This window comes from Eptatretus burgeri, chromosome 18, assembly GCF_056783735.1.
Source record: "Eptatretus burgeri isolate ZD-2024b chromosome 18, Ebu_testis_v1, whole genome shotgun sequence".
In the NCBI taxonomy this organism is placed as follows: Eukaryota; Metazoa; Chordata; class Myxini; order Myxiniformes; family Myxinidae; genus Eptatretus; species Eptatretus burgeri.
Window position 1 is genome coordinate 46474742 of NC_140978.1, and position 24052 is coordinate 46498793.

The window sequence follows — 24052 nt, forward strand, 5'->3', positions numbered from 1 at the left end:
GATCGTTCCTCAGTGTGTGACACCAACTGTCAAACATGGAGAAGAAAGCGTGATGATCTGGGGCTCTTTTGCTGGATCCAGTCGGCCACTTGCACAGAGTGACTGACACCCTGAACCAAAAGGGCTACCACAGCATTTTGCAGCGCCATGCAATACTCTCTGGTCGACGCCTAGTTCGTCAGGGGTTCATCGTACAACAAGATAACAACCCAAAACATACATCCAGGCTATGTCAGAACTACCTTCGAAGAAAAGAACAAGACGGTTGGCTTCAAATCATGGAATGGCCAGCACAGTCTCCAGACTTAAACCCCATCGAGCTCGTTTGGGATGAACTGGACAGAAGGGTGAAAGCAAAGCAACCTACAAGTGCAACACATTTGTAGGAACTTCTGCAACAGTGTTGGGAAGAACTTTCCAAACAATATTTGATTTACATTGTAGAAAGAATGCCACGAGTATGTTCGGCTGTTATATCCGCAAAAGGTGGCTACTTTGATGAGTCAAAAATTTAGATTAAATTCTGCGCAACAAAACGATTCCATGATTTATTTTTGATCTGCAATTGTTTATTTGTTCGATGCTTTAATTTCAGAGTACATTGAATCATTAAACTGCTTAAATTTCAGTAAAAACTGGAAAAATGGGGGTGTTCTAAAAACTTTTGACCGGTAGTGTGTGTGTGTGTGTGTGTGTGTGTGTGTGTGTGTGTGTGTGTGTGTGTGTGTGTGTGTGTGTGTGTGTGTGTGTGTGTGTGTGTGTGTGTGTGTGTGTGTGTGTGTCTATACATATATTTCTATTGTTTGGAAATATTACCATATATAATTTTGTGTTCTCTTTCTATGTGCTATTTTATATTTTTCTATTGTTTAAAAATATTACCATATGTAATTTTGTGTTCTCCTTACATGTACTATGATCTATTTTTCTGTTGTTTGGAAGTATTACCATATTTAAAAATGGAGAAAAGTTCCTGTGCACCATAAAAAAATTACACAAAATGACACTGGCATGTACCCCAGCAATATGACGGTCAGCCAACGTATGCTTTGATATGTTCATCAGTTTACCTGTGAATATCCGGAATTTGTGAATATCCGGAAAAAATTACCATGCACGTGTACTGAGTCACGTGACAGTGTTACACGTGGTACTGAGCAAACTGCAATACAGCACGATTCGGTGAACCATCCCAGCAGTGAAAAACATTTTGATTGACCTCTAAACGTTGTAAACATGATGCCACACCCTTCTGAAAATGAACGTCTACGTGATATTGGCATGCTTGACACAGTAATGACATAAAATGTTGTTCATCAGAACACCATGCAGTTACTCTGGAGACGTTATCAGCAAACTGGCAACATCAGAGACCGTCCACATTCTGGGTGACCATGTGTGACGTTGCATCGACAGGATAACCATCTCCAGTTGGTGCACCTTACGAATCGGTTCCATACAGCAAGTTTGACAGCTCACAGCATCCCTGGCTTGCAACCAATCAGTGTCAGAACTGTTAGGAATCGGTTATGCAAGCATAACATCCGGCCACGACAACCAGCATAACATCCGATTTTGTTGCCACGCCATCGACATGCGCGCCTAGCTTGGTGTCGACAACGTCTGAGGTTCAGGATACAAGATTGGGCTGCTATCCTCTTTGCAAGTGAGTCGGAGTTCTATCTTCACAGTGGTGAAGGCCGTTGTCGCATTTATGGAAGGGAAGGGGAACGTTACGCTGACGCATGTGTGATGTAACGTTCGTAGTTTGGCGGAGGAAGCACTCTGGTATGGGGAGGCATCACCACACATCACAGAACCCAGCTGACAGTCATTCATGGCAATTTGATAGGTATTCAGTACTGTGATGTTCTCCATCCTCAAATTCCTGCAGGTTTATGGGCGTCAAATCACACTTCAACAGGATAACTTGCACCCTCACATCACACGAGTGGTCGCCGTTTCGCCTGATCTTTCTCCGACAGAACATGTGTGGGATGAAATGGAATGACAATTGCGCAGTCTTCAAAACCAGCCAGCGATGTTGGCTCAACTGCGGCAAGCCTTGGTACAGATATGGAATGACATTCCTCAAGCCTTCTTCAACCATCTTGTGTCCTCAATGAGGCGCCGTTACCTCAACACAAATGGTGGTCACACCAGATACTGAGCTGTTAACTGACTTTTGACCGCACCCCTCTTCGAGCCTCTGGAGACATGTCTTTCACACACGTGTTGACATTTTCATGCCGATTTCCTGTTTATCAAACGATGTATTGTGTCAAACCCCGACATTCGCGGTTCCCCTATTCGCGGACCCCGCATATTCGCGGCTCATAAAATGTGACCTTATTCTATATTTGCGGCCATGTGCTTCGTACACGGTTTTTATTCCTGGTTTTTCTGGCCTGCTTCTACATTTGTGGGTTTTTTTTCGTGGACGTATTCACGGTTTTTCATGGGATTTTTGATTTTTCCCTTATGAATCACGAACCACCGGGAACCTATCCCCCTTTTCCCCATTGAAACAATGCCCTGACATTCGCGGAATTTGACATTCGTGGCATTTTTCAGGAATGTGTCCCCCCGCCAATGTTGGCGTCCAACATATTGATATGACCAAACAACGAGATGTACAAACATCCACATGAATTGATCATTATCTTTCCAACCAAGTAAATCAATTAGAGTATAAGCTTTCCAACAGTACCATTTATATTATTCTAGAAAAGCAGAAACCCTTTTCGAATAAAGCGTGACGGACCACACTGCTCCTTTTACTAATAGATAAAGAAAGGATGGTGGGGAAGGGTTGGCTTATCTATCATGTATACAAGTATGGTGGTTTTCCATACCACTCTTTGTCCCCGCTCATAAGTGCTGTATATCTACCAGGATATGTGAAACTTGCCTGGTGAAAGATGGTGTTTAAATAAGAGACGTATGCAAGATATCGAAGGCATGTGAAAATGGCGCTGTTAATAACAGAAGGGGTGCAGGTGCAACACATGAATCCGAGTGTCCCGTCTGCGGCCAGTAGTTGGTGGGCATTAATGATTCCACGGGTGTCCTTCATGAAGAGTAGGTGATGACTTGAGCCACTGTAGGATGATATAAGGCACCACTGCGATAACAGCAACAACATCCCATTGGCAAATGAATGACGGTACATCTCATGATAAGGTTCAAAGAGGTTAAGGAATGAAGTTATCCTATTCTAAAGTTGAAGTTCGAAGAGGTTAAGGAGTAAAGGTTTCCGGAGAGGACACACTGTGGGCTACATTAATGGAAGTAGCGGTGGGTTTTGTCAATGTCGTTACGTCGTGATTTCATCATTTCGAGCTCGTTTGTGGTGGAAAAGTTTTCATTGTAAACAAGTGAACTTTACCTCGCTCGACCGCAGAACATTGGCTATTGCTTAAGCTCGTCACGTGTGATCTCAGATTCAACATTCTCCCTCGACAAGTTAATAAGCCCTGATGATAAGTTAATGGAGCCATCAGGCACATATCATCATCAATGTCATCTTTATTATTGATTGAAAAATCATGGCAATAGGAAGTGCTCGATCACCATGATTGTAAAGAAGATGGAAAATACAAAACATTTTTATGAATAGCATGTCGATAATTCAATACGATGATGAAAGTAACCTGAGGGAGCAGCATGAAATGAATGTTGTTGAATACTAATCAAAGACAAGTTGATCAACATGTGTGGGTATCTCAAAGCTGTTTGTCACGTGTTAGGTGAGTTTCCTGTTAATGTCCTTCAGTTCCCACTTGGCTCATCTTTGGCATTTGAAAAATCCATTAGGATTTCGATTTTTAAACTACACATTAAAGAGGAAGGGAATTGGGTCAAGGAAAGCTTAACGTTGATTTTTTTTTTCGTTTTACTAATATGATACTGTCGGACCCCGTTATTCGCAAGGGATATGTTCCTGGAAAATGTCACGAATAGCGAATTCGTGAATAGCGGGGCATTGTTTCAATGGGGAAAAAGGGGGATAGGTTCTTGGCGGTTCCTGATTCATGAAAAATACCGCGAATGTCGACACCACAAATTGTTTCAATGGGAAAAGGGGGATAGGTTCCTGGTAGTTTCTGGTTCATCGGAGAAACTTTTAAAAAGTTTTTTTTTTTAATTTCTAGCCGTGAATGCACATGATTACAGTTTCATTAAAAAAAATGCTTACAAAAAAAACAAACAAGCAAAAAAACACAACACCAGGTATCGCTTCCAATGTTTATTGAAGGAATGTGATGAACAGTTTATTAAAAGTGATGAACCAAACGTGCCGTAAAAGTAGAGAAAAAACAACAACAATGAGGATCATGATGAGTCGCTCACTGAAGGGGACGCAGTCTAGGCAGGTGAGGCAGGCGAGGATGGAGGTGCTCCTGAGGTGGACGGACCAGGGCAGAATAACTTCATGATTGAGAGCTGCCTGGCAGATTGTCACTGGTTTCGATGTAGCTCCTTGTATGGGAACATCACGTCATCCAGCCCCTCATTAACTTGAGGTAACGCTCCATGACCGGATCGGCGTCTAACAGCCTCTCAGTAACTGACTGCATGTCCTGCAGTATCTCAACCAGGAACTTGACCATGAGTTTGGACCTCGACACCTCCTTCTCCTCCTCCTCCTCCTCCTCCTCCTCCTCCTCCTCCTCAGAAACCTTGGAAATAGCTCCCAACTCCTCCTCTTCAGCATGCGAGGCGATAAGAGCATCCAACAATTCAGGCTCCATGTCGTCAAAGCATCCTGGACGTGGGTGACCACTTTGGTGCTCGGTACAGCGCTCGCCGCATCACTTTCTCAGATTTCCTTCTCGTTCTTCTTTATGTGGTGAACCGTGGATTCATTCACCTCATAGTGTCTGCCCACACAAGCCACACTCTGTCTCCTCAACAGCCGGTCAAGCAGATCCACTTTGTGCTTTGATGGAACGTTTTACCAGATGTACTCAGCTGGGGCCTGGAGGTAGATGTGGCGAAGCATTTTAATTATGCAAGCATCATGCTGACAGTTTACTCAGCAGGTGTGAGATGGGGTGAAACATTTAATTGTGTAACTCATGACGAGGAGGGAACCATCTTCGGCAGTTCGTAATAGATTCTGTGAAGCTTTTTTTATAGTGGAATGGTGGAACAAGTGGCGCAGCTCGGTGACAACGTGTCTGGTGGAAGATATGTTTACCTCCACCACCGAAGGTGGGAGGAGGTTATGTTTTCACCCCTGTCTGTCTGTTTGTTTGTGTGCAGGATATCTCAAAAAGGTGTGAACACATTCGGACAAAACTTGATGGGCAGTTTGGGTGTGTGACAAGGACGAACTGATTAGATTTTGATGAAGATCCGGATCTGGATCTGATAATTTAAGTAATTCTCCACCATTGAGAGATGGGACCAAAAATGATGTATCGGATAATATTTGAAAAAAATGTAATGGGCCCGATATGTTCTACTAGATCAGGCATTGCATGGCAGAGGTATGCGCTCTACCGAGTGCCCTTCTAGTTTAGAACTGTGATGTACGTGGCTCATGAAAGATGTTTTTGCATACAGTGCTGTAGTACTGTATTGTACGTACATGCAGCTCGCATATAACGTGCCTCATAGAAGATATGGTTTTGCGTACAAGTACACTGCAGTATGTACATACAGCTCGTTTATAGCGCGGCTCATGGAATTTGATTTTCGTCCGTGAAAAACCGCGAATGTCGAAGGAGGTCACATTTAGTAAACCGTGAATACGCGGGGGGGTCCACGAATAGCGAATCCGTGAATAGCGGGGTCCGACAGTACTTGATTTAAAGTGAAAATGGAAGAGGCAATCCCAATATGTTTATGCTAAAAATCGACCACGCTCACCAATTGTGGAGATGATTGAAAAGACTTCTTGGAGGGAAGGCAGGAGCGTGCCGGGTTCGACGAGCCAAACCCGAGGCAGCAGCTTGCTCACCCCATTAACTTTTGTGATGAAAGCCCGAAATTCCGCCTCGAGCTCTGCTCCGGAACACTCTGTTAATGGTGCTGGACAACGGAAGCGAGCGACTGTATGTACGAGCTGCTGGCAGAATAGAACGGCGCAGCGACGCTCACGTGGTAGGCACTGTGAGAACTCGGTAAGAATCTCGCAAAGCCTGGGAAAGAGACCGTGAGAGAGGTTAGAAGGCCTGCCAAGTCAGAGCAACAAGCAAGTCATTTCACGCCGAACGCTCAAAAGTGACCGTGAACTCACTTGGCTGCAAACGCTGCGGGTGGTCGCTCGCACATCATGCGTAAGGCCTCGACTCGGACCACGGCGTGAATGTCCGGCGCCGAAGGGTGATCGAGACTTAAACGTAGTCCAAGTCGGAGTAGATCTAAGAGGCAAATTTCCCGTGGGCCCAAAGGGTCGTACCCATTCTTCAACAAGCTGAACACAAAAGTACTGCTAAAGAACTTGGAGAAGGCTTCAGGCTGTGCTTGGGCATACGCCGTCAGGACTTGTTCTCCGACCTAAGGAAGGTTACGAGACATCAAATCTCAGCCATTCCAGATGTGCATTTAATAACTCTACCGTCTGAGAAATATTTTGATCCCGAGTAAATCATCACGAGAACAGGTATGGATTAATGAAACGAGAGGCAGGGGGCATCACCTGTTGCTGAAATGCGTCGGCACCGAGTATCAGGAGCCGACAACCGAGCGAGAACATGGCCTCACAGTCTGCGGAAGACGGATGTGCAGCGGCAGCAAGAACCCTGCGAACGATCCCTCGTTTCACAGCCATTGAATGCTCTGACGTGAGCAAGCCTTCTAAAATCTTGTCCATGCTAGCTGGGGATGGTTTCAAAGAAGTGAGCAAAATAAATAAATAAATAAACTTTGCAATAACTTTAGCAATTATGACACATACAACGAAATGGGATAATATAAAGTAGAAAATGTACACATTAGTGTTGAAGAAAGTAAATCCATGAACAAATCACTTCCTTACAAGGTTCACGTCAGGTCTGGTCAGGTATGAAAGCATGTGGCGGAGCAGCGTGAAAGGTTGTGATGTATAAATATACAAAAAACTCGTTAACACAGTCAGGAAAAAAAGAGGAGAGTAAACGAGTTGTTGAGTAAATGGAGGGTCATATGCACACACGGGTGACTCGTCCCTTGCCGTGATGAGGTTTAAAGAAAGAAAGATTTTTTAGAGATTTTTTCCCTCTAAAGATTTTTTTTTTTTTCTAAAATCTCTAAAAGATTTTTTAGAGATTTTTTCCCCCTTTAGATTTCCCTCTAAAGAAAGATTTTTTAGCTCACCTGGACTTTAGTCCCGTGAGCTTAATCGATTGAGCAGCGTTCGTCCGTGAGTGAGTGAGTGAGTCCATAAACACTTCAGTCAGTGTCTTCAAGGTTTTTTTTCAAAGGGGTCTATGGGGGTTTTTTTGATCCCCCCCCCCCAAAATAGCTCTTTGCTCTCTTTTCCAAAACCACACAATTTCGATGAAACTTGAGCACAACCTTCATCACCCGTGATGTACCAAAGTTTGTTCATGGAATAAATAAATAATCAGGGTCGAGGGTGGTCAAGGGGGGGTTGAGTGACCGTTGTTGCTGATCCGGGGAGCATCAGGACACGTCGTCTTATTTTTTAAAAAAAGGTATCTGGTCATTTTCAAATCGCTGATCATTGATCACAGCGTATCGAAAGAGAAACTCACACACAGACAAAAAGGCACAGACACACACACAATAATATACAGGCACAAATACTCTCACACACACACACACACACACACGTACAGACACGTACAGACACACACACACACGTACAGACACACACTCACACGTACAGACACACACACTCACACGTACAGACACACACACACAGACACACACACACACGTACAGACACGCTCACACACGTACAGACACGCTCACACTCACACGTACAGACACGCTCACACACACACACGTACAGACACGCTCACACTCACACGTACAGACACGCTCACACTCACACGTACAGACACGCTCACACTCACACGTACAGACACGCTCACACTCACACGTACAGACACGCTCACACACACACGTACAGACACGCTCACACTCACACACGTACAGACACGCTCACACTCACACACGTACAGACACGCTCACACTCACACACGTACAGACACACACGCACACACACACACACGTACAGACACACACACACACACACACACACAGACACACACACACACACACACACACGTACAGACACACACACACACGTACAGACACACACACACACGTACAGACACACACACACACGTACAGACACACACACACACACACACACACGTACAGACACACACACACACACACACATGTACAGACAGACACAGACACACACACGTACAGACAGACACAGACACACACACACACGTACAGACAGACACACACACACACACACGTACAGACACACACGCACACACACGTACAGACACACACACACACACACGTACAGACACACACACACACACGTACAGACACACACACACACACACACACGTACAGACACACACACACACGTACAGACACACACACACACACGTACAGACACACACACACGCACGTACAGACACGACACACACGTACAGACACACACGTACAGGCACACACACGTACAGACACACACACACGTACAGACACACACACGTACAGACACACACGCACGAACAGACACACACACACACATACACATACACATACACATACACATACACACACACACACACACACACACACACACACACACACACACACACACACACACACACACACACACACACACTTACACACACGTACAGACACACACACACTTACTTGAAGGTACACAGGCCGAGCATTGTTTGAACCACCTCCTCACGGAAGTCCCATTCCCGGGCCCGGCCGTGTCCTCGTCCCCAGACCTCCGTGAACCCTCCGGAACATCGACGATGATTAAAAGGGTTTAATTTAACCTTCGATCACCAACTCGGGGAATTCGCGTCACGATCAAGGAAACCCGGAGGACGGGCCACGGGTAACGGGCCTGACCCGAGCGATCCGTCGTCGCGTGGACACCCGGCCCGCCGACCCGGGGCCCTTTCACAGACTCGATCACCGCCCGCGCTCTTCACTCCCCCCTGGCGGTCTCACGGTCCTCCCGACCCCGTCTCAAGCGCTGCCCGCTCCGTCAGGCTGGAGTTCCGGCCGCTCGAACACTCCCCGAGCTCCATTTTCTGGGCTCGGTCCAGCAGGTGCCAAGCGGGATCGCCATGTCCGACGGGGAGAGCGATGCCGGTTTCCCCGACAAGCGCCGACACCGTGACGAGGTGAGCCGAACGCCCCGTGTGGCGGCCATCGTCCCTCGGTCCTTGTGGGTCCTGGGATAGCGGCGTGATCCGGGGAAGGGCACGCCTCCAGCGCCCCCACCGACTAGGCCGCACCGGTCAGGCCTTCGTTCTTCGGCTCGACGTTTTTCCCGCTTTTTCCTTGTTTCTCGTCCCGTTTTAACCCGATGACGTCGATCAACGTTACAGTTATTAACAGTTGTGGACGAGACGTCATGGACGAGATTCGCCGTGAGCCCTCTTATTATGAAATTCCAGTACCGTGTGTGGGTAATCTGAACTCGGTATTGTTTATATTATTATTATCATTATCATAAATAATAAAATGTGTTGTCAAGTGTCTGTTATTGTTTCCTTGTGAGGCGGAACAAAAATTCTGTGGGAAGAGAACTGAAATTCTCGTCACGAATAATCACCAAGTTTCGTGATCTGCTTCGCGCCTTTTTGTTTGTTTTTATCCCTCAGGTTTGGCGCCAAAATCTTCGGGATCCGTTCGTCGAACTTTCCCTTTAAATGGAGTGTGTCGGTGTTTGTGAGTGTGGTATTTACCCGTGTCGTGTAATGGAGTGTTTGTGAGTGCGGTATTTCCCCGTGTCGTGTAATGGAGTGTGTCGGTGTTTGTGAGTGCGGTATTTACCCGTGTCGTGTAATGGAGTGTGTCGGTGTTTGTGAGTGCGGTATTTACCCGTGTCGTGTAATGGAGTGTGTCGGTGTTTGTGAGTGCGGTATTTACCCGTGTCGTGTAATGGAGTGTTTTGGTGTTTGTGAGTGCGGTATTTACCCGTGTCGTGTAATAGAGTGAGTCGGTGTTTGTGAGTGCGGTATTTACCGGTGTCGTGTAATAGAGTGTGTCGGTGTTTGTGAGTGCGGTATTTACCCGTGTCGTGTAATGGAGTGTGTCGGTGTTTGTGAGTGCGGTATTTACCGGTGTCGTGTAATAGAGTGTGTCGGTGTTTGTGAGTGCGGTATTTACCCGTGTCGTGTAATGGAGTGTTTTGGTGTTTGTGAGTGCGGTATTTACCCGTGTCGTGTAATGGAGTGTTTTGGTGTTTGTGAGTGTGGTATTTACCCGTGTCGTGTAATAGAGTGAGTCGGTGTTTGTGAGTGCGGTATTTACCGGTGTCGTGTAATAGAGTGTGTCGGTGTTTGTGAGTGCGGTATTTACCCGTGTCGTGTAATGGAGTGTTTTGGTGTTTGTGAGTGTGGTATTTACCCGTGTCGTGTAATGGAGTGTTTTGGTGTTTGTGAGTGTGGTATTTACCCGTGTCGTGTAATAGAGTGTGTCGGTGTTTGTGAGTGCGGTATTTACCCGTGTCGTGTAATGGAGTGTTTTGGTGTTTGTGAGTGTGGTATTTACCCGTGTCGTGTAATAGAGTGAGTCGGTGTTTGTGAGTGCGGTATTTACCGGTGTCGTGTAATAGAGTGTGTCGGTGTTTGTGAGTGCGGTATTTACCCGTGTCGTGTAATGGAGTGTTTTGGTGTTTGTGAGTGCGGTATTTACCCGTGTCGTGTAATGGAGTGTTTTGGTGTTTGTGAGTGTGGTATTTACCCGTGTCGTGTAATAGAGTGTGTCGGTGTTTGTGAGTGCGGTATTTACCCGTGTCATGTAATGGAGTGTATCGGTGTTTGTGAGTGCGGTATTTACCCGTGTCGTGTAATGGAGTGTTTGTGAGTGCGGTATTTACCCTTGTTGTGTAATGGAGTGTTTGTGAGTGCGGTATTTACCCGTGTCGTGTCATGGAGTGTTTTAGTGTTTGTGAGTGCGGAATTTACCCGTGTCGTGTAATGGAGTGTTTTGGTGTTTGTGAGTGTGGTATTTACCCGTGTCGTGTAATGGAGTGTTTTGGTGTTTGTGAGTGCGGTATTTACCCGTGTCGTGTAATGGAGTGTTTTGGTGTTTGTGAGTGTGGTATTTACCCGTGTCGTGTAATAGAGTGTGTCGGTGTTTGTGAGTGCGGTATTTACCCGTGTCGTGTAATGGAGTGTATCGGTGTTTGTGAGTGCGGTATTTACCCGTGTCGTGTAATGGAGTGTGTCGGTGTTTGTGAGTGTGGTATTTACCCGTGTCGTGTAATGGAGTGTGTCGGTGTTTGTGAGTGCGGTATTTACCCGTGTCGTGTAATAGAGTGTGTCGGTGTTTGTGAGTGCGGTATTTACCCGTGTCGTGTAATGGAGTGTTTTGGTGTTTGTGAGTGCGGTATTTACCCGTGTCGTGTAATGGAGTGTTTTGGTGTTTGTGAGTGTGGTATTTACCCGTGTCGTGTAATAGAGTGTGTCGGTGTTTGTGAGTGCGGTATTTACCCGTGTCATGTAATGGAGTGTATCGGTGTTTGTGAGTGCGGTATTTACCCGTGTCGTGTAATGGAGTGTTTGTGAGTGCGGTATTTACCCTTGTTGTGTAATGGAGTGTTTGTGAGTGCGGTATTTACCCGTGTCGTGTCATGGAGTGTTTTAGTGTTTGTGAGTGCGGAATTTACCCGTGTCGTGTAATGGAGTGTTTTGGTGTTTGTGAGTGTGGTATTTACCCGTGTCGTGTAATGGAGTGTTTTGGTGTTTGTGAGTGCGGTATTTACCCGTGTCGTGTAATGGAGTGTTTTGGTGTTTGTGAGTGTGGTATTTACCCGTGTCGTGTAATAGAGTGTGTCGGTGTTTGTGAGTGCGGTATTTACCCGTGTCGTGTAATGGAGTGAGTCGGTGTTTGTGAGTGCGGTATTTACCCGTGTCGTGTAATGGAGTGTTTTGGTGTTTGTGAGTGCGGTATTTACCCGTGTCGTGTAATGGAGTGTGTCGGTGTTTGTGAGTGCGGTATTTACCCGTGTCGTGTAATGGAGTGTGTCGGTGTTTGTGAGTGTGGTATTTACCCGTGTCGTGTAATAGAGTGTGTCGGTGTTTGTGAGTGCGGTATTTACCCGTGTCATGTAATGGAGTGTATCAGTCTTTGTGAGTGCGGTATTTACCCGTGTCGTGTAATGGAGTGTGTCGGTGTTTGTGAGTGCGGTATTTACCCGTGTCGTGTAATAGAGTGTGTCGGTGTTTGTGAGTGCGGTATTTACCCGTGTCATGTAATGGAGTGTATCGGTGTTTGTGAGTGCGGTATTTACCCGTGTCGTGTAATGGAGTGTTTGTGAGTGCAGTATTTACCCTTGTTGTGTAATGGAGTGTTTGTGAGTGCGGTATTTACCCGTGTCGTGTCATGGAGTGTTTTAGTGTTTGTGAGTGCGGAATTTACCCGTGTCGTGTAATGGAGTGTTTTAGTGTTTGTGAGTGTGGTATTTACCCGTGTCGTGTAATGGAGTGTTTTGGTGTTTGTGAGTGCGGTATTTACCCGTGTCGTGTAATGGAGTGTTTTGGTGTTTGTGAGTGTGGTATTTACCCGTGTCGTGTAATAGAGTGTGTCGGTGTTTGTGAGTGCGGTATTTACCCGTGTCGTGTAATGGAGTGAGTCGGTGTTTGTGAGTGCGGTATTTACCCGTGTCGTGTAATGGAGTGTTTTGGTGTTTGTGAGTGCGGTATTTACCCGTGTCGTGTAATGGAGTGTTTTGGTGTTTGTGAGTGCGGTATTTACCCGTGTCGTGTAATGGAGTGTGTCGGTGTTTGTGAGTGCGGTATTTACCCGTGTCGTGTAATGGAGTGTGTCGGTGTTTGTGAGTGTGGTATTTACCCGTGTCGTGTAATAGAGTATTTTGGTGTTTGTGAGTGCGGTATTTACCCGTGTCGTGTAATAGAGTGTGTCGGTGTTTGTGAGTGCGGTATTTACCCGTGTCGTGTAATGGAGTGTGTCGGTGTTTGTGAGTGCGGTATTTACCCGTGTCGTGTAATAGAGTGTGTCGGTGTTTGTGAGTGTGGTATTTACCCGTGTCGTGTAATGGAGTATTTTGGTGTTTGTGAGTGTGGTATTTACCCGTGTCGTGTAATGGAGTGTTTTGGTGTTTGTGAGTGCGGTATTTACCCGTGTCGTGTAATGGAGTGTGTCGGTGTTTGTGAGTGCGGTATTTACCCGTGTCGTGTAATAGAGTGTGTTGGTGTTTGTGAGTGCGGTATTTACCCGTGTCGTGTAATGGAGTGTTTTGGTGTTTGTGAGTGCGGTATTTACCCGTGTCGTGTAATGGAGTGTGTCGGTGTTTGTGAGTGCGGTATTTACCCGTGTCGTGTAATAGAGTGTGTCGGTGTTTGTGAGTGCGGTATTTACCCGTGTCGTGTAATGGAGTGTGTCGGTGTTTGTGAGTGCGGTATTTACCCGTGTCGTGTAATGGAGTATTTTGGTGTTTGTGAGTGCGGTATTTACCCGTGTCGTGTAATGGAGTGTGTCGGTGTTTGTGAGTGCGGTATTTACCCGTGTCGTGTAATGGAGTGTGTCGGTGTTTGTGAGTGTGGTATTTACCCGTGTCGTGTAATGGAGTATTTTGGTGTTTGTGAGTGCGGTATTTACCCGTGTCGTGTAATGGAGTGTGTCGGTGTTTGTGAGTGCGGTATTTACCCGTGTCGTGTAATGGAGTGTGTCGGTGTTTGTGAGTGCGGTATTTACCCGTGTCGTGTAATGGAGTGTTTCGGTGTTTGTGAGTGTGGTATTTACCCGTGTCGTGTAATGGAGTATTTTGGTGTTTGTGATTGCGGTATTTACCCGTGTCGTGTAATAGAGTGTGTCGGTGTTTGTGAGTGTGGTATTTACCCATGTCGTGTAATGGAGTGTTTTGGTGTTTGTGAGTGCGGTATTTACCCGGGTCGTGTCATGGAGTATTTTAGTGTTTGTGAGTGCGGTATTTCCCCGTGTCGTGTAATGGAGTATTTTGGTGTTTGTGAGTGCGGTATTTACCCGTGTCGTGTAATGGAGTATTTTGGTGTTTGTGAGTGTGGTATTTACCCGTGTCGTGTAATGGAGTGTTTTGGTGTTTGTGAGTGTGGTATTTACCCGTGTTATGTAATGGAGTGTGTCGGTGTTTGTGAGTGCGGTATTTACCCGTGTCATGTAATGGAGTGTGTCGGTGTTTGTGAGTGCGGTATTTACCCGTATCGTGTAATGGAGTGTTTTGGTGTTTGTGAGTGCGGTATTTACCCGTGTCGTGTAATGGAGTGTGTCGGTGTTTGTGAGTGTGGTATTTACCCGTGTCGTGTAATGGAGTGTTTTGGTGTTTGTGAGTGTGGTATTTACCCGTGTCGTGTAATGGAGTCTTTTGGTGTTTGTGAGTGTGGTATTTACCCGTGTCGTGTAATGGAGTGTTTTGGTGTTTGTGAGTGTGGTATTTACCCGTGTTATGTCATGGAGTGTGTCGGTGTTTGTGAGTGCGGTATTTACCCGTGTCATGTAATGGAGTATGTCGGTGTTTGTGAGTGCGGTATTTACCCGTGTCGTGTAATGGAGTGTTTTGGTGTTTGTGAGTGTGGTATTTACCCGTGTTATGTAATGGAGTGTGTCGGTGTTTGTGAGTGCGGTATTTACCCGTGTCATGTAATGGAGTGTGTCGGTGTTTATGAGTGCGGTATTTACCCGTGTCGTGTAATGGAGTGTTTGTGAGTGCGGTATTTACCCTTGTCGTGTAATGGAGTGTTTGTGAGTGCGGTATTTACCCGTGTCGTGTAATGGAGTGTTTGTGAGTGCGGTATTTACCCGTGTCGTGTAATGGAGTGTTTTGGTGTTCGTGAGTGTGGTATTTACCCGTGTTATGTAATGGAGTGTGTCGGTGTTTGTGAGTGCGGTATTTACCCGTGTCATGTAATGGAGTGTGTCGGTGTTTGTGAGTGCGGTATTTACCCGTGTCGTGTTATGGAGTGTTTGTGAGTGCGGTATTTACCCTTGTCGTGTAATGGAGTGTTTGTGAGTGCGGTATTTACCCGTGTCGTGTAATGGAGTGTTTGTGAGTGCGGTATTTACCCGTGTCGTGTAATGGAGTGTTTGTGAGTGCGGTATTTACCCGTGTCGTGTTATGGGCTGTTTTGGTGTTTGTGAGTGCGGTATTTACCCGTGTCGTGTAATGGAGTGTTTGTGAGTGCGGTATTTACCCGTGTCGTGTAATGGAGTGTTTGTGAGTGCGGTATTTACCCTTGTCGTGTCATGGAGTGTTTGTGAGTGCGGTATTTACCCGTGTCGTGTAATGGAGTGTTTGTGAGTGCGGTATTTACCCGTGTCGTGTGCACTCTCCTCGGTAGGGAATGGACGCGGATTTTTCACTTCAACCTCCACCAAAGCCTGTACTCCAGAGCAGTGATCCGGAGTATGAGAAGAAAATGGTGAGGAGGGGATGGTGAGGGGGGGATGCTGATGGTGAGGGGGGATGGTAATTGTGACAAGGGGATGGTGAGGGGGGGATGGTGATTGAGGATGGGATGGTGATGGTGAGGGGGGCTGGTGATTGTGCCGAGGGTGTGGTGATGATGAGTGGGCATGGTGATTGTGAGGATGGGATGGTGATGGTGAGTAGGAATGGTGATTGTGATGATGAGTGGGAATGGTGATGGTGAGGAGGAGATATGATGCAAGTGCAGCGAGATGTTGAGTAAAGGAAGTTGTTGGATGTAATTTGATGCAAACAAGCCTCATGTGAAAAGAGGGGATTGTGTGCTGGGCAGAGTGATGGGGGCTTTTGGGTGAATATTGAGCAAGGAGGGGGTTGTGTGCTGGGGTATGGAGGGGGGCTTTTGGGTGAATATTGAACAAGGAGGGGGTTGTGTTTTGGGGAGGGTGAGGGAGGTTTTTAGGTGAATATTGAACAAGGAGGAGATTATGTGCTGGGAGTGGAGGGGGGCTTTTGGGTGAATATTGGGTGGTATTTTTTTGGGTGGTATTACAGCATCGATCGTTTGTGGCACAGAAATCAGATCGAGCAAATCGTTTTGAATACTTGCTGAGACAAACGGAACTGTTCGCGCACTTCATCCAGCCTGCTTCGCAGAAGTCCCCGACCTCACCGCTCAAACTGAAGCCTGGTCGTCCACGTGCTCGCATCGATGAGAAGCAAAGCCTGCTGTCCGTAGGAGAGTGAGTGAGCCGAGGTTGCACTGTGCGCGTTTATGAAACTTTTTAGGTGATTTTCTCCTTGTCATGCTGAAATTGAGTTATCTCGTTTAAAATGACCCGTTTGACTCCTCTTTCAAGGTAATTCTCGTCAAGATATTTGTGAACCTGAAGTTTAATCACTCTTTATGATGTTATTTTCTTTCTTTCCCCCTTTATCCCACCCTTGAGATAAATATCTCATTCTGAACTCTTCTTTCTCCCGTGGCTCACCTACTTTTGCAGCCACCCCCTTTTTCTCAGTTTACTTCGCTTTGTTCCCCTTTTCCTCCAAGCCAGCCGTTGTTGTTACCCCGACCACTCCCTTTAGCCCCATCCCCCAGTCTGCCCTGGTTTTGTTAAATTGCTTTTCATCTGTTTATTCCCATTCTTTTTCTTCCCATATCGCCTCTTCTTCAGCTTTCGCCATCGACACACAGAGCAAGAGGAAGACGAGGAGTTATTGTCGGAGAGCAAGAGAGCAGCTGCTATCTGCACACGCTTTGAAGAATCTCCCTCCTGTAAGAGTAGGATCTGGTCTATTGGTCATCCATTCACGAGATCCTTTCCTCTTTCCCACATGTGGAGGGATTTCCATTCTTCGTGTTTTACTTTTTTTTTTAAAGAATAACTTTCATTCTCATATCTCCGACTTGTTTTCTTTTGCTTTGAAGTGAAATGTATTGTCGTGTGCACGTGGTGTGTCAAAATCCACGCACAAAGCGATCTCGTGGGCCCCATACCTGTGGGGTGTGGCCACGGATAACCGTGCCAGGATTGGCCAAATTTGAAGCACGTGGCAAATAGAAGCCCACTCTTTTCCAACGTCTCCTGACTTCTAATTGGCCCGATGGCTGGAAGTCGAGAGTCTCCCCCACTCTGCAAATTGCAAGGGGTTTAACAATACAAAATGGCAATGAACGAACAAGGTGCAGCAGAACAAATAAATTCACACACAAGGACGCAAATCCCACAAAGAGGCCGAACAAGAAAACGCAGAACACTTCATCTTTAGGAAAGCACGGACGCTGTGATCCTGGTGATAATACAGGATGGTTGAAGCATGAGTGTAGTCAAGTCATATGTCACCGAATATGTACCTTTTTTGTGAATTGTTGGCACCATATAAATCTTTAGGGTGCCCTGAATCAGAAAAACCATTGTGCCAGGTTTTCATTACCTCTGCCACCGAAGGTGCATGGAGGTGATGTTTTCACCCCTCTCTGTCTGTCTCTCTGTTTGTTTGTGAACAAAATATCTCAAAAAGTTGTGGACGGATTCGGACGAAATTTTGTGGCGAGATTGGGAATGTGACAAGGAAGAATTGATTCGACTTTGGTGACGATCTGAATCCAGATCCGATAATTTTTAAAATGCTTCTTCACCATTGAGCGACAGGGCTGAATCGATATACAGAAGGATATTTCAAAACGTTACGGACGGATTCGGACGAAACTTGGTGGATGAGTTGGTTAGGTGACAAGAACAAGCCGATTAAGTTTTAGTTCAGGTCCAAATTCAGATCCAGCGTATCAGTGGGATAGAAAACAAAAACGAATCAGCCTGGTGGAGGTATGCTTTCAAACAAGTGCCCTTCTGGTTTCACATTTAGTGGTGTTTTTGTCCCAATTAAGACACTGCTTCGTTAGTCATTTTGTTAAGCACGTACAGTGCCTTCAGAAAGTATTCACAGCCCGTGGCTTTTCACATTTTGTTTTGTTTCAGCCTGAATTTGAAATGCATTAGATTTAAACTTTTTTTTGTTCCCGATCTATACATATTATGAAAAGGTGAAATGTCTTGAATCAAAAAGTATTCAACCCCTTTGCTATGACACTCAAAATTGAGCTCAGGTGCATCCAATTTCCTTTGACCATCCTTGAGATGTCTCTACAACTTCATTGGAGTCCACCTTTGGCCAATTTAATTGATTGGACATGATTTGAAAAATACACACCTTTTGCTATCAGGTCCCACAGTTGACATTGCATGTCAGAGCCGAAAGGTCAGCTCAGGTATGGGAGCATGCGCCGGAGCAGCGCGTCGCCTCGTCCACTTTCCACCAGTACTCCAGGGGCCTCCGTCTGGCCATCCCCAATGCAGATGTCCTCGTCCACTCACGAGGCTCCTTCACTGAGAGAATCTGGTGAACAGCATCAGCGTCAGGAAAATGAGCCATGCGCCCATGCAGCTGCAGCTGACGCTCACAGGCTATGCAGGTAACAAATCTCATTTGAGTCTCTCAGCAACTGCTCGTTGGATACACAGTCCGACCAGTGACAGCGAAGGATTCTCCGAAGAGACCTGGTACCAAAGGAATTAAGTCTCCGTCTCAGATCCTTGGTCAGAGTCCAAGTCTCGCACCCATAGAGCAAGACTGGAAGCACCAACGACCTGAAGACTCGGACTTTCGTCGTCCTGCACAGGTACCGGCAGCACCACACCCCATGATCCAGTGAATCCATGACTCCCCAGGCGTGGCCCAGACGTCTATTGACCTCTGGCTCACAGCTTGCAGAGACATGAATATCACTGCCAAGGTAACACTCCAGGCCTTCAAAACAGCTGTTCACCACCACCTCTTATCGTCTCCCATCCAAATCCTCGATCTTTTCTTCCCCTGTTAATCCACCTCAAACCCAACTCCTTCAAATTCCCTGCTTTCCTTCCTGAAAGTCCCTGTAATGTCCATCTTGTATACCCCGTAATCCCCGCCCCATCCCTCTCCCTTCCACAGATCTCTTAATGTCTCTGTCCCCCACTGTTTTGTCCTGCCCACTCCCCTCTTGTCTCATGCCCCCCTTGCTGTGTGTTGTGTGTTAGCTCTCATATGAGGCTTGACAAGGTAAACAAACAAAAAAAAGTGAATCTTTCTGTGACCTCAACATCCTCACCAGAAACAGGAACAGACAACATAGCAGTATCCAAGATGTTATTGAAAGCCTGGATCTTAGTTTTGACTCGGGAAACCCGCAATCCCAGCGGCTCCGACTCCTCATTCAGCACATCGAGGGCCCCCAAAAGAATATCTCGAGTCTCTGCAAAGATGACTGCATCATCTGCGAAATCAAGGTCAGAGATCTTGATATTCCCAAATGATGCACCGCAGCTTGATCTCTCCGACATCCTCCCGAGAATCCAGTCCATACAAGCACTGAAAAGTGTGGGGGCCAGTACACACCCCTGAAGAACTCCAGTAACAACTGTAAATATATTGGAGATGGTACCACCACATCTCACAGCACTCTCAGTACCAGAGTAGAGTTCAGACATCAGATTAATCAGTTTTGGTGGCACCCCACGAAGACCAAGAATCCTCCAGAGGGCATCCCGATTCACTGAATCGAACGCTTTACAGAGATCAACATAGGCTGCAAGCAGCCCCTGCCGAAACTCTCGTCTGCGTTCGGTGAGGACCCGAAGAGCAAGGATTCGGTCAATTGTTGACCTCTTTGGTGTAAAGCCTGACTGCTCTGGACGCTGGTTCTCAAGCAGATGATGGCGAACCCGATCAATAATTATCCGAGCAAAGACCTTGCCTGGCACTGAGAGTAGCGTCACCCCTCGGTAGTTGTTGCAGTCTTGGCGATCACCCTTCCCTTTCCAGAGAGGGACAACAAGGCTCCTCTTCCAGTCAGTTGGGATGATGCCTGTGTTCCAGGCAGAGCACAAAACTGCATGCAATGACACGAGTGCAGCATTTCCACCAGCCTTGAGAAATTCAGCATGGATGCCACAGATCCCTGGAGCTTCACCCCATTTTAATCGGTTCACCGCAGCCTGTGTTTCCACAAACGAGGTCGACCAAAGTTGATTGGAGGGTCAGCAATAGGGGTTGTAACACCTCTGACGTCCAACTCAACAGCTGGAGGATCAGCCTGGTACTACCACTCAAAGTAACCGGCCCAGCGGGCCTTCACTTCAGACTCCTCTGTCAAGACCCTCCCAACCTCTGCTCTAACTGCTGTACACCGAGGGATGGGCTTGGAGGAACACAATGCATGAATTCTCCTGTAAGCAGGACGAGAATCACTTGACCACAGGTGATGCTCTACCCCCTCACAGAATCCTCGCACATAAGCCTCCTTGTCCACCCTTAACGCACGTACAGTTTTACGCCTCAGCTCCCTGAACAGCTCAGCTCTGCCATTCAGCCTGGCCCTGTGACTCTGGTCAATGGTATCCAGTGTCCCTTGAGAGACGAAATTCTTCTTCGCCCTATGGTGAGTTCCAAGACATCCACTGGTAACATCAAGGATGGTGGTCTTGAAGACACTCCACATCTCTTCAGCATCCCGCAAAGCACCCAGACCCCTCCCCCCGCCCCAAAATACCAACATCCTATTCGCAAACTCCTCAACTACCCTCTCATTCTTGAGCTTGCCAACATCCAGGCCAAGCTGGGATGGTACCATTCTCCCAAATTTAAGCTGCAACTTCAGAGTTGCTACCACAAGCTGGTGGTCAGTATTGAGGAACTGAGCCCTCCAGTGGACCCTGCAGTACTGGATCATCCTCGAGGGATCATCAACGAGCACATGGTCAATCTACTTTGCCACATGACCAGCATTGGAATACCAAGTCCAGCGTTGAGCTTGTGGGCGCTGAAACCATGAACCAGCCACCCTAAGTCCATGACTTATTGAAAAGTCAAGGAACTTGGTGCTATTCAGGTTCACAGTTCCTGACCCATGGGGACCAACACACATCTCAAAACTATCCCTATCAGTTCCATTTGATGCATTGAAATCCCCCAAGACGAGAAGTGTATCTCGCCTGGGGCACTGATCAACCACAGACTCGAGCATAGCGTAGAATGCGTTCCTCACGGTGAGATCACTCGCCTCAGTCGGAACATATACAGAGATCAGGGAAACGACACCCAAGGAGTGACGAATCCTTAGTCTCATAATACGCTCGTTGACCGGTGTTACCTCAATTATAATTGGAGTCAGCTTATTGGACACAGCTACAGCAACTCCTTGGGCATGGTAACCATCAGAGCGACCAAACCAATTGTAGGTGTAACCACCCCCCATGATCTCGCCGCAATCCTGTCTCCGAACCTCAGAGAGTGCTGCAATACCGTTGTTCAAACGCTTGAGCTCAGTTGATAACAGAGACAAGTGATCATCCTCTCTTTGGGATAGGGCATTCCAGGCACTCACCCGAAGGGACCGCCTCAGGTTAACCCAAGGAGACCGCCGTCTGGTGGACAACACTTCAGCACCACCCCGACACACATGACCGCAATCTGACCCGGGAAGGTTACCCCGCGTCAGATTGTTTTTTTTGATCAAGAAAGATGTTTTTTCTCCTTTCATGAAACATTGGGGGCCCCGAAGGCTTTGCCCCAATCCCTTCATCTGGTGAGCTGTCCGGCGAAGGGAAGCTGCACAAGAGGTGCTCCCACGGAGTGGGTTTTCAGATTTTGTTTTTGCTTTTGATATGTTTTGTGGAATGATAGCCTGGTGTTGGCGCAGTGGTTAGGGCAGTGGCTTGGGATCCAAAAGGTCCTGAGTTCAAGCCCCGTTGGGCCACTGAATTAATACACCAGGGGTTGACTCAGCCTGTCATCCTTCCGAGGTCGGCGAAATGAGTACCAGTATACTGGGCCGGTGTATACCCCGGTTAAAATAGGTATACCATATCCCTGTGTCGTAAGAGGCGACCAGGGTTGCGTCAGGAAGGGCATCCGGCGTAAAACGTGCCAAATCACTATGCGGATCATACGGATGATCCGCTGTGGCGACCCCTAACGGGAGCAGCCGAAAGAAGAAGAAGAAGAAGCCTGGTGTTGGCGCAGTGGTTAGGGCAGCGGCTTGGGATCCAAGAGGTCCTGAGTTCAAGCCCTGTTGGGCCACTGAATTAATACACCAGGGGGTTGACTCAGCCTGTCATCCTTCCGAGGTCGGCGAAATGAGTACCAGTATACTGGGCCGGTGTATACCCTGGTTAAAATAGGTGTACCTTATCCTTGTGTCGTAAGAGGCGACCAGGGTTGCGTCAGGAAGGGCATCCGGTGTAAAACATGTGCCAAATCACTATGCGGATCATACGGATGATCCGCTGTGGCGACCCCTAATGGGAGCAGCCGAAAGAAGAAGAAGATGTGTTTTGTGGAATGAAGGGTTTTCCAGTGGCCGGAGTGCAAATCCTGCCACCAACCTTCAAATAAGAAGTAACCCAACTGCAGGAGGACGTCCGCAGACACAGTTGGGCATGAGATATGGACGGCCGTTGGCTCACAAGGAGCTCCTCCACCCTTTGATTGCAGTTATATTGCCAAGGCGCTTCTTTATACCGACTTATTCTTCGTGTCCGACACATTGCTGGTGCGGCCTCACACACATTGCTACGAAGCTCCATCCCCTCGGGTGGAGCCGACAGCACATAAACTAAGAGTGAGTTCCATTATAACAGTACTTGTCCCTCACCGGGGCCCATCCATGTTCTGATGCACGTAACAGTCTGTTCATCGAAGTTGGAATCTATTGCAGGGCTTGATGTGACAATTCTGCTTGAAACAACTCTTCATCCTTTGGCGATTTGGGTTGAGCCTTGCGAGCGACAACGTCGTTTAACAGTACGTCAGATTGGTGGAACAGTAACTTGTTCTTTCACAAATGGACTCATCACTGATGTCCCGTCTCTTGCTGCCATGCGTTTCATGTTTCATCGAGAAAGATCTCATCCCTTCCGTTGCGTTTCCAACTTTGATCTGTAAAGGAATTGTGCGTCGTTCATCCTCCATGCAGAAATTATTTTCTGCACTTCAACAGGCCACACATTGTGTGCACAGCGATGTGATGGACGTGGAGGATGACGTCGTCCAAAAGAGAGCTGGATTATTCTGTGCGACGCAAAGGGATGCCGATTGGTTGTTATCTCCGTATGTGGGTTTCAGGAGGTGGAACAAGTCCTCCCAGGTCTCGAAGTATTCATCTCGGTTCCAGTAAGAGGGTGGCGTCACCATTCATGGGTCCAAGCTGTGAGGTTTTATTGTTCTGAGGGTTCTTTTCGGGATCATCACCAAGCCCCGGACGGCTTCCAACTGTACTTTGTTTGAATTGATATTACCGGGGATGGTTTTTAAGATCTCTGTAAGGTTCTTCTTCATCATTCCTGTTGCTCCAATAATAATCACTAGTACAATTTCAGATCTCTTCAGATTCCAGGATCTTTTCACTTCATTCTTGAGGTCTTGGTGTTTGATCATTTCTTTTTATTTCTGTATTGTTCAGGTGCAAAATCGCTGGGTACTGATACATAATTAAGGTACATAATTAAGAGACATATCGTCACAAGGCTGGAGAAGATGTAATTTTAAGGTTTCTTCTTCTTCGGATAATAAATAGATGCTGACTGCCAGACCGTGCAACTGATCACGTTGAAATTTGAAACGTCGATTCTCCTTGACGAATAGAACATACTTGTATAGTTTGACTTAAATCGCTTAAGCGGTTTAAGATAAATAATTTTTTAATATTCTCCTCAATTCAAAATGGCTGCCAAACCATGTGACCGATGAATTATTCGTGAACACCCTGGAATCCCCAAGCCGAGGGGAACGTGTGTGAAATTTCCCCTCGATCTGAAGAAGAAGATTTTTTTTTTCAAGGTTTGAGGGTAAATCCAATATGGCCACCAAACTCTGTGACCTATGAAGTGAACATTTACACCCTATACTCTCCAA

The 24052-nt window shown here is 46.8% G+C and overlaps 2 protein-coding genes across 7 annotated transcripts in view; one reads left to right on the forward strand and one right to left on the reverse strand.

Moving 5' to 3' along the window:
* The window catches only part of LOC147009040 (ubiquitin carboxyl-terminal hydrolase 38-like), a 27858-nt gene extending 18708 nt beyond the window's left edge, over positions 1 to 9150 (reverse strand). For 2 of the 3 annotated variants that reach the window (XM_085864134.1, XM_085864132.1), the window contains exons 1-4: positions 8860 to 9150; positions 6650 to 6824; positions 6248 to 6507; positions 5878 to 6149 (exon numbers count right to left, since the gene is read on the reverse strand). In XM_085864134.1, the coding sequence (XP_085720260.1) occupies positions 5878 to 6149; positions 6248 to 6507; positions 6650 to 6824; positions 8860 to 8882 (730 nt within the window). In that variant the 5' untranslated portion in view covers positions 8883 to 9150. Of the gene's footprint in view, positions 1 to 5877; positions 6150 to 6247; positions 6508 to 6649; positions 6829 to 8859 lie in introns of all 3 variants that reach the window. The other variant, XM_085864133.1, reaches the window with a different exon arrangement.
* Positions 9089 to 24052, forward strand: part of SMARCA5 (SNF2 related chromatin remodeling ATPase 5) — a 72985-nt gene continuing 58021 nt past the window's right edge. The window contains exons 1-4 of one of the 4 annotated variants that reach the window (XM_085864136.1): positions 9089 to 9350; positions 15513 to 15593; positions 16175 to 16341; positions 16777 to 16877. In XM_085864136.1, coding sequence (XP_085720262.1) covers positions 9294 to 9350; positions 15513 to 15593; positions 16175 to 16341; positions 16777 to 16877 — 406 coding nt within the window. In that variant the 5' untranslated portion in view covers positions 9089 to 9293. Of the gene's footprint in view, positions 9351 to 9443; positions 9635 to 9880; positions 9901 to 15512; positions 15594 to 16174; positions 16342 to 16776; positions 16878 to 24052 lie in introns of those variants that run through there. The other 3 variants (XM_085864137.1, XM_085864135.1, XM_085864138.1) reach the window with 3 other exon arrangements.